A 9,987-nucleotide genomic window follows, 5' to 3' on the forward strand; every position below is an offset into this window, starting at 1 on the left:
ACCGAGACAGAGAGAGACAGATAGAGAGAGAGTCAGAGACAGAGAGAGAGACAGATACAGAGACAGAGATAGAGAGAGACAGAGACAGAGAGAGAGAGAGAGACAGAGAGAGAGAGAGACAGAGAGAGAGAGACCGAGACCGAGACCGAGAGAGAGACAGAGAGAGAGACAGAGAGAGAGACAGAGAGAGAGACAGAGAGAGAGACAGAGAGAGAGACAGAGAGAGAGACAGAGAGGACAAGAGAGAAGCGGGGCAGGGGGAAGCAGAGAGAGAGGGAGAGCTAAACCTGTAAACAGTGCGTTAGCACGCTGCCTTCTGCCAGCTCCAGACACCCAGCCCACACCCCGAGCAGCGTTTCCATCACCAACGCGCAACTAAGAGATCAGGCCAGGGTCAGAACAAACCCAGAGCTTTATTGTACAACTAGGAGCTGGGCCCAGGGGCTGGAGGGGTCGGGGTGGGCTGGGGAAACCTAGAGGGATAACGTCCCTTTTCGGAGACGGTCCCTCGCTTCACAAAGACGACAGCGTGCCTCTCTCTCCGAAAGGCCCAGCCCCGAAACCAGCCCCTCGCCCACCGAACAGGAAACGTCAGGAGCGAGATCCAAGCAGCACCTTCCTGGTGGGAAGCACATCAGTCTGCTGTCCAGGAGGGGGACACTCCTTCCCGACGTCAGGGCGAAGGCTCACCGCCGCTCCCTCCCCCGCTGGGTGGGGGGGTCAGGAGACCCGAGGGACCCTCAGTCGTGGTACATCGTCATGATGCAGCTTTTGATGGTGCCCATGTATCGCTCCCAGAGACACTGGTGTCTAGGTGAAGAAAACACAGCGCGTTACAAGGGCACAGGGAGATAAGGGACACAGACCCCAGAGGTTCGGCATCAGTAAGGGTTTACGGGGAGGACTGCCAAACAGACCAGCCGTGACCCAACAGCGGAACGGATGGGCCAAATGGTCTGCTTCGGCTCCTGTATCCTAGGGAGACCATTCAGCCCTACTACCCCCCTCTAATTTTGCTCGCCTCCTACCATTCCTGGATCTACCTGTCCCACATCCCGGGGGCAAACCAACATCCCTCCTGCTTTTGTGGGAGTGACTCCCATTCTCCCGGCACTCTGGATCCCCCCGCCCTCACCTCAATGCCATAAGACATAGGAGTGGAAGTAAGGCCATTTGGCCCATCAAGTCCACTCCGCCATTCAATCATGGCTGATGGGCATTTCAACTCCACTTACCAGCGTTCTCCCCGTAGCCCTTAATTCCTCGTAACATCAAGAATCTATCAATCTCTGCCTTGAAGACATTTAGCGTCCCGGCCTCCACTGCACCCTGCAGCAATGAATCCCACAGGCCCACCACCCTCTGGCTGAAGAAACGTCTCCGCATTTCTGTTCTGAATTCCTGACAGGGATTCTTGGTGCCTGCTGTAAAACCGTGGTTTGGAGAGGCCGGTGTTGGACTGGGGTGGACAAAGTTAAAAATCACACAACCCCAGGTTATAGTCCAACAGGTTTAATTGGAAGCACACTAGCTTACGGAGCGACCTTCCTTCATCAGGTGATCGACAGCCTTTAGTGATGGTTCTCCCTACAAGAGGGACACTTGTGAAAACTCTGTTGGGATCTCACCTCAGTCTTCTCTTTCCAAGAGCGAGCAGACTCAGTCTGATCAGTTTCCCTAGACATTCCTGTATCGTTTTGTGAATGTTCCCTCCATCCTTTCTGGTCCCTCTATCTCCTGTTTATAATACAGGAGACCAGAACTCAGCGCAGTAACTTAACTATGGTCTAGCTGAGGTTGAATACAGAACCAACCTCCTCAATTTATATAATTCCAGCCCTCTAGAAACAGAATCTTGTGCTGGCTTACTTAGCTGAGCTTTGCGGGACTGGTTCATTGAGCTTTCCCCACGATCTTGATATCCCCCAGACTCTCAATCTCTGATATACCTGCTCTTCTGAACGCTAATCTGGGCTCAGCCTCATGTGCAACTTTGTTCACGCCCTCCCATAATCGTCGAAAAAGGGAACCATTTCGTAAACCTTCGAGACTAAATGGCCAGATTGGTTTGCCTGCATTTCCTAGTGGGCACCGTGACGCGCATTCTCTGGAAAGGTTTGAATGGCAACGCTATTCCCCCAGTACCTGAAATTTCGGATGTCCAAAACATACAACTATTGTAAAGAAAAGGTTTTAACAAATTTTTCCCATGTAATTTATTGCCCATACTGAAAGTGCTTAAGCTTCAAGAAGTATTTTTTTTTAAAAATGACCTCACTAGGCGAGGGCATTGCTGGCTTAACCCAGTCTATTCCCGTGGCCAATTCAACCCCGGACCTTTGGACCGTGGGAGGAAACCGGAGCACCCGGAGTGGGGAGAATGTGCCCAGTTGCTTCATTGAGCTGCCTTCCTGAGCCACTGGGAATCCACGTGGTGAAGGGACCCCCACACGGCCCTGTTAGGGAGGGAGGTCCAGGATCCTGACCCAGCAACAGTGAAGGAACGGGCGATGTATCTCCGAACTGGGATGGTGATGGTGCTCCCATATGTCTGCTGCCCCTTGTCCTTCTGGATGGTAGTGGTCATGGGTTTGGGAGGTGCTGTCTGAGGATCTTTGGTGAGTTTCTGCAGTGCGTCTTGTAGATGGTACACCCTGCAGCTGCAGAGCGTCGGAGGGAGGATGTGGTTCCCATCGAGCGGGGGCTGCTTTGTCCCTGGACGGTGTCGAGCTTCTTGAGTGTAGTTGGAGCTGCCCCCATCCAGGGGCAAGTGGGGAGTATTCCCTCACCCTCCTGCCTTGTAGATGGTGGGACGGGAGGGGGACAGGAGGCAAGGGAGGCGAGTTACTCGCTGCAGGATTCTCAAGTTCAGCGGGCAACAGGGAAAGCAAATAAAACGGCAGGGCTTTATTCCAACTGGAACAGAGTCCAAAAACAGGGACGTCTCGCTGAAACAACGCAAGGCCACACCCGGAAAAGCATGAAGAGATCCCGTGTCCAGGAAAGGATCGTGCTGACACCGGCTCCACACGGACAGTCGCCCCAGGGTGGAATCGAACCCGGGTCCCTGGCGCCGTGAGGCAGCAGTGAGCCACCGTGCTGCCCACTCCCCCTGTGCCAGTGACTGACTCAAGTGTAAACCCTGGTGGCTCAGTGGTTAGCCCTGCTGCCTCACAGCGCCAGGGACCCAGGTTCGATTCCACCCTCGGGCGACTGACTGTGTGGAGTTTGCACGTTCTCCCTGCGTCTGTGTGGGCTTTCCTCCGGGTGCTCCGGTTTCCTCCCACAATCCCGGGTTGAATTGGCCACGGGAAATTGCCCCACGGGGTTCAGGGGTGGGTGGGCTAGGTGCATTAGTCAGGGGATATGTAGAGTAATAGGATGGGGGAAGGGGTTTGGCTGGAGTTGGGATGGAGGGTTGGTGGGCTAAATAGTGTCCACACTGTAGGGATTCTCTGAATAAAAGACGAGAGTTCGATGAATGGGGAGGGAGTGGGAGTATTCGGAGCTCGATTCCCACCCGACTCGCTGACCCCGTGCTTACCTGAAAGCGTCGAGGGCGCGGGCAGCGTTGGTGTACTGCGTGAGGAAGACCCAGACATCGTTGCTACTCCAGCGATCAGACTTGCACGGTTCGATAAACTGTCCAGGAGAGAGAGAGAGACAGAGCACGGCCAGAGTGAGGCTGGGTACGCCCAGTGCTGGGGGAGTTGGGTTCCCAATAGAGGTGGGCGTGGGTACACCCTCCCCGCCCGTTTTAGGGGTCGCGAGGGGCACCGGGCCTGCCCTCCCCTCGGGAGCCCCAGCTGGTTCGATCAAACCTCGGGAACGTGGCATGGCTCACCGTCGCAGAGGGGAATCCGCCCTCCCCACTCACACTGACCCCTGACCCCGCTCCCGTCAGGGAAGGGGGATCAATGCTGGCCCAGCCCTCCATCTTCGGAATGGATAAGGTCAAACAGAGAAGCATTTTCAATGTAAAATCTCTCTCTGCTGTTGGTGGGGATAGGCCTGGGCCTGGGGGAATTCTCCGGTCCGTGGCACGGTAGCTCAGTGGTTAGCGCTGCTGCCTCACGGCGCCAGGGACCCACATTTGATTCCAACCTCAGGTGACTGTCTGGGCGCAGTTTGCACATTCTCCTAGAGCCTGCGTGGGTTTCCTCCCACAGTCCAAAGATGTGCAGGTTAGGGTGGATTGGCTGTGCTAAATTGTCCCATAGTGCCCAGGGATGTGCAGGTTAGGGTGGATTGGCCGTGCTAAATTGTCCCATAGTGCCCAGGGATGTGCAGGTTAGGGTGGATTGGCCGTGCTAAATTGTCCCATAGTGTCCAGGGATGTGCAGGTTAGGGTGGATTGGCTGTGCTAAATTGTCCCATAGTGCCCAGGGATGTGCAGGTTAGGGTGAATTGGCCGTGCTAAATTGTCCCATAGTGCCCAGGGATGTGCAGGTTAGAGTGGATTGGCCGTGCTAAATTGTCCCATAGTGTCCAGGGATGTGCAGGTTAGGGTGGATTGGCCAGACTAAATTGTCCCATAGTGCCCAGGGATGTGCAGGTTAGAGTGGATTGGCCGTGCTAAATTGTCCCATAGTGTCCAGGGATGTGCAGGTTAGGGTGGATTGGCCAGACTAAATTGTCCCATAGTGCCCAGGGATGTGCAGGTTAGGGTGGATTGGCCGTGCTAAATTGTCCCATAGTGCCCAGGGATGTGCAGGTTAGGGTGGGGGCTGAGTGGCCTCCTCCTGTTGAACACGTGGGACCCACCTTTTCCACCAGGTCAATGAAGAGGTCGCGGACGTCCTTGGTGTGGATAAGCTTGGCGGCGATGTTAATCAAAGCCCGAGAGAGGTTCTGGAAAGCAGACGGCACTGGCTTATTTTTTTTTTCCTTTTTTTTACACCCGAGTGGCCAGTGACAAGCAGTGCCCTTACACTCCTGTTTATTTTTTTTTCTTCTTTTTTTTTAACCCCCCCCCACACTACCGCTTAACTGCGGTAGTGCTTATTTTTTCCCCATCACCCATGGTGTGTGTGTGTCCAGGTGTGAGACACAGTGAGAGACACAAAGTGCACAAATCTTTATTCAATTTCCACCACCAGGAAACGTAGGAAAACACCCGAGTGGCCTGTGACAAGCAGCGCCCTTCACATCAAAGGGCAATGCTGTGTGAACAAACAGTGAAGGGGAGGGCAGGGACTAAATCAAAATAGAGTTGGAGGGGGAAATGATGCATTCCACTCCCTGCGGCGCCCACCTCTCCCTGAACAACTCCAGGGTGTTGGTGGACACCGCGTGCTCCTTCTCCAAGGACGGCACTGGCTTATTCAGCGTTAGACTCCCTCCCCCACCCCTCTCCCCCTCCCCTCATTTCAGACACAAACCACCAATGAAGACCACGTCAGGGCGGTCACTCCAGCTTCCGGTTTACAGTCGTGGGCCAGAAGGACGGCTTCCCAAGCCCCCGACTGCGGAAGGAGTTGTCCCAGGTCCTGGTTTTCATTGTGAGTTGTGTTTACACTGCTGCTTTGGGCGAGCAGTGGGACAAGGTCAGACACTGGGTGTGGGTACACAGACAGAGGTTCGGCCAACAACTGGTAGCTGATTGGCTTGTGTCCTGTGCTTGAATCCATCACTCAGGGGAAACTGATTAAATCATTCATTCCCACGGTCATCCCAGGCATAACAGGAGCTTGGGAATCCGGCCACATTCCAACGGGATTGGGATACAGGGTTCGGCCTATAGGAATGGAGTCACGGGCTTCACAATGGCGGATATTCCCCCAGGAATGCTTCTCTCTTACCTTAAAGTTAGCTTCCATTTCAGAGAAGGTGCTGACTTTCCCCCTCAGTGCGGTACACACCAGGCTGCAGGGAGAACACACACACACACACAAACACAGGGCAACAACATGAAATTCACTGCCCCTCAGAAAATAACTCCCCAAAAATCAGAGCCACAGGGAGCCAGACACTGAGCTCATCAGCCAACACAACTCAATTAAGACTGAATTACTCTCTCCTACTCTGTCTCTGTCCTGGGAGTGTTTGATGGGGACAGTGTAGAGGGAGCTTTACTCTGTATCTAACCCCGTGCTGTCCCTGTCCTGGGGAGTGTTTGATGGGGACAGTGTAGAGGGAGCTTTACTCTGTATCTAACCCAGTGCTGTCCCTGTCCTGGGTGCATAAAATGGGGAGACAGTGTAGAGGGAGCTTTACTTTCCCTTTAAAGGAGGAGAAGGTGTTTTACTCTGTACCAAACCCCATGCTGTCCTTATAGAGACATACAGCACAGAAACTAACCCTTCGGTCCAACACGTCCATGCCGACCAGATATCCTGACCCAATCTAGTCCCACCTGCCAGCACCCAGCCCATATCCCTCCAAACCCTTCCTATTCATATACCCATCCAAAAGCCTCTTAAATGTTGCGATTGTACCAGCCTCCACCACATCCTCTGGCAGCTCATTCCATACACGTACCACCCTCTGGGTGAAAAAGTTGCCCCTTAGGTCTCTTTTATATCTTTTCCCTCTCACCCTAAACCTACACCCTCACGTTCTGGACTCCCCCGACCCCAGGGAAAAGACATTGTCTATTTATCCTATCCATGCCCCTCATAATTTTATTAATCTCTATCAGGTCACCCCTCAGCTTTGTTAAGGGACGATTTGATGTGGTCAGTGTAGAGGGAGCTTTACTTTCATTTTAAAAGCATAGTGCTCCCATCGAATCCTCCCAGGACCCTGAAAGTTAGACAGAGTGAATCTCGCATTACTCTTAAATGGAAAATAGACTGAAAATAAAACTTCTTTGATGCTGTCCCCATCAAACACACGCAAGGTTAAGGGCAACACAGGATTACATAGAGAGTAAACCACACTCTATGCTTTAGAGTAAAGCTCCCTCTACACTGGGGACAGGGGACAGGGCCCTGGGACAGGGACAGTAGAGAGAACTTTATGTTCAGTTTAGCCGGGCAGAGGGAGCTTTCCGTTGACGCTGAGGGTGGGGGCTTGGTTAGTACCTTTTGTGTTGATCCAGGAGATCCTTATCGGTGATGAGGACCTTGAGATCTTTCAGATCCTGCAGGAACTCTCTGTCCAGGTCAACGTCCATATCATCAACCATACTGTCTGCAAAAGCAAGGGGATCCTGTCAGTGAGCTGCAGCGCTGTGAGCAGACCGCTACTCCCCACCAACCCTGGGGGGGGGCAGGTCGCTAAATCACAGCAGCTCAGGCACCAGACGGCAGAAATCTCCAGGGGTGGGCTGGGGAGAGAAACTGCTGGGTCCTCGACTCCCCCACCTCTTCCTCAGCTGATACAGCTGCACTCCAGCCAATCTGCCACACTGAGTGCCAGAGGTGGGAGGATGGCTTCTTTCAAAACACGTGTGCGATCCATGTTAGTGGGGAACGGACACGCGTGTGGATACAGGAATTGTACATCACAGCGATTGCATCCACACACACACACACACACACACACACACACACTGGGGTACGGGCTCGCGCACACACACCCCACACACAGACACATGCACACACACACACACATACACAGACTCTCACTGGGGTACGGGCTCTCTCTCACACACACACACACACACACACACACAGACTCTCACTGGGGTACGGGCGCTCACTCACACACACACACACAGACTCTCACTGGGGTACGGGCGCTCACACACACACACACACACACACACACACACACAGAGACTCTCACTGGGGTACGGGCTCTCTCACTCACACACACACAGACTCTCACTGGGGTACGGGCTCTCTCACTCACACAGACTCTCACTGGGGTACGGGCTCTCACACACACACACACACACACACACACACACACACACACAGACTCTCACTGGGGTACGGGCGCTCACACACACACACACACACACACACACACACACACAGAGACTCTCACTGGGGTACGGGCTCTCTCACACACACACACACACACACAGACTCTCACTGGGGTACGGGCTCTCTCACTCTCACACACACACACACACACACACAGACTCTCACTGGGGTACGGGCTCTCTCACACACACACACACACACAGACTCTCACTGGGGTACGGGCTCTCTCACACACACACACACACACACAGACTCTCACTGGGGTACGGGCTCTCTCACACACACACACACACACACAGACTCTCACTGGGGTACGGGCTCTCTCACTCTCACACACACACACACACACACAGACTCTCACTGGGGTACGGGCTCTCTCACACACACACACACACACCCACAGACTCTCACTGGGGTACGGGCTCACACACACACACACACACCCACAGACTCTCACTGGGGTACGGGCTCACACACACACAGACACACACACACAGACACAGACACAGATGTAGAACAGAGAATTGGACAGAGCTTCTCGAAAGGCCACCTCTACCCACCGGCCGGACAAGGGGCTACAGATACATGGGAACACCGTCCCCCCCCACCCACACCTGCAAGTTCCCCTCCCAGCCCCTCACCGCTGGAAATGTTTCGGCCGCTCCTGTGCTGTCGCTGGGCCGGAATCCTGGAGCTCCCTCCCCAAGAGGGCACCATGGGTCAGGGAGGTCAGCAGTGGGGGTCATGCTGGCAGCTCACCCCCACCTTGTCAAGTTGGGCAATTAGAGACGGGGCTTCACCGGTGACACCCCCATCCGGTGAACGAGTGAAGAGAGCTCCCCTGTCCACCCTGGAGGGTCAGTTCGCTGGGGCCCATACACGGACAGCGAGCTCAGGGGTAAGAGCTTACTCTGCGGCCCACCCTCCCCACACTCACCCACCGCCCCGAGCGTCCAGTTCTGAATGAGCTGCTCGGCGCAGCAGGCAAAGTCCTCGAACGTCAGGTACTGCAGTTTCTTCTTGCCAGTCTCAAACCGATTGTTGGCAAAAAAGACGACGGCGGCGTAATCTCTGGGAGGGGAGTGGTAGCGGGGAGGCGGGGGACAGGAAGAGACATGGTTGTCAGGTGTTGGACCATCCTCACCTCCTCTCTCTCCCTCTCTCTCACTGACAATTCCCACCTGGAAGACCACTGTCCCCTCACTCATTCTCTGTCTGCCTCACCCCCCCCAACTCCAGCCTCTCCCTGGCCTCTGGGCTGGTGGCATGTTGACCAACAGGGGCTGCCCCAGATCACTGACAGGCAGCAATCCCTCCCTATGGGGCACAGGCCGTTCGGCCCAACGACGAGTGGTTGAGGTGAGGGGGGCCTTCTTCTACCCCGAGAGGGCTGTGCGTTCAGCCCGAACAGGAAGGCTGTGGTAGGAAGGACCAGGGGAAAAGCGAGGACCTGCAGATTAATGTCAAGAAAAGCCCAGCAGGTCAGGCAGCATCTGAGGAGCAGGGGAGCCGACGTTTCGGCGCCTTCATCAGGAATCCAGAGGAGCTGACCAGGCCCGGAGCAGGGTGGGGAGCGGAAGGACGGGCTGGGGGAATATAATGGGGGCAGGAGTGCGGGGTTACACGTCTCGGGTGGAAGAAGAGCGACACGGGCTGTTTTCCAAAACGGGGAAAGGCTTTGGAAAATCCGTTGAACTGGGGAGTCCTGGTTCAGGATTCGTGAACGCGCAGTGAGGAAGGGGAAGGCAATATTAGCATTCCTTCCCAGAGGGACACAGCGATGTCCCGCTGAGGCTGTATGCGGCTTTGGTCAGACCGCATTGGGATTACTGAGAGTCGTTTCGGGCCCCGTATCGAAGGGAGGTTGTGGTGGTGTTGGAGAGGGGTCCAGAGGTGGTTTACAGGAATGATCCCAGGGATGGAGGGCTCTTATACACACAGAGACACACAGAGACACACAGAGACTGGGTCTGTACTCAATGGGGTTTAGCAGGATGAGGGGAGGAGGGGAATCTGTTTGAAACGTACAGAGGGGCCTGGGTAGAGTGGGGGGTGGAGAAGATGTTGAGGAGGGGCATGGACCCGAGGGCACAGCCTCAGTGGGAAGGCACTG

General features: G+C 54.8%; 1 protein-coding gene across 1 annotated transcript in view; it reads right to left on the reverse strand.

Moving 5' to 3' along the window:
• Positions 1-394: 394 nt before the first annotated feature.
• fibpa (fibroblast growth factor (acidic) intracellular binding protein a) overlaps positions 395-9,987 on the reverse strand; it is a 24,062-nt gene continuing 14,469 nt past the window's right edge. Inside the window, exons 5-10 of the mRNA XM_060822585.1 lie at positions 8,812-8,945; positions 7,026-7,134; positions 5,802-5,865; positions 4,765-4,851; positions 3,545-3,642; positions 395-810 (exon numbers count right to left, since the gene is read on the reverse strand). Coding sequence (XP_060678568.1) covers positions 741-810; positions 3,545-3,642; positions 4,765-4,851; positions 5,802-5,865; positions 7,026-7,134; positions 8,812-8,945 — 562 coding nt within the window. The 3' untranslated portion in view covers positions 395-740. The remainder of the gene's footprint in view (positions 811-3,544; positions 3,643-4,764; positions 4,852-5,801; positions 5,866-7,025; positions 7,135-8,811; positions 8,946-9,987) is intronic.

This window comes from Hemiscyllium ocellatum, unplaced genomic scaffold (genome assembly GCF_020745735.1).
Source record: "Hemiscyllium ocellatum isolate sHemOce1 unplaced genomic scaffold, sHemOce1.pat.X.cur. scaffold_1326_pat_ctg1, whole genome shotgun sequence".
NCBI lineage: Eukaryota > Metazoa > Chordata > Chondrichthyes > Orectolobiformes > Hemiscylliidae > Hemiscyllium > Hemiscyllium ocellatum.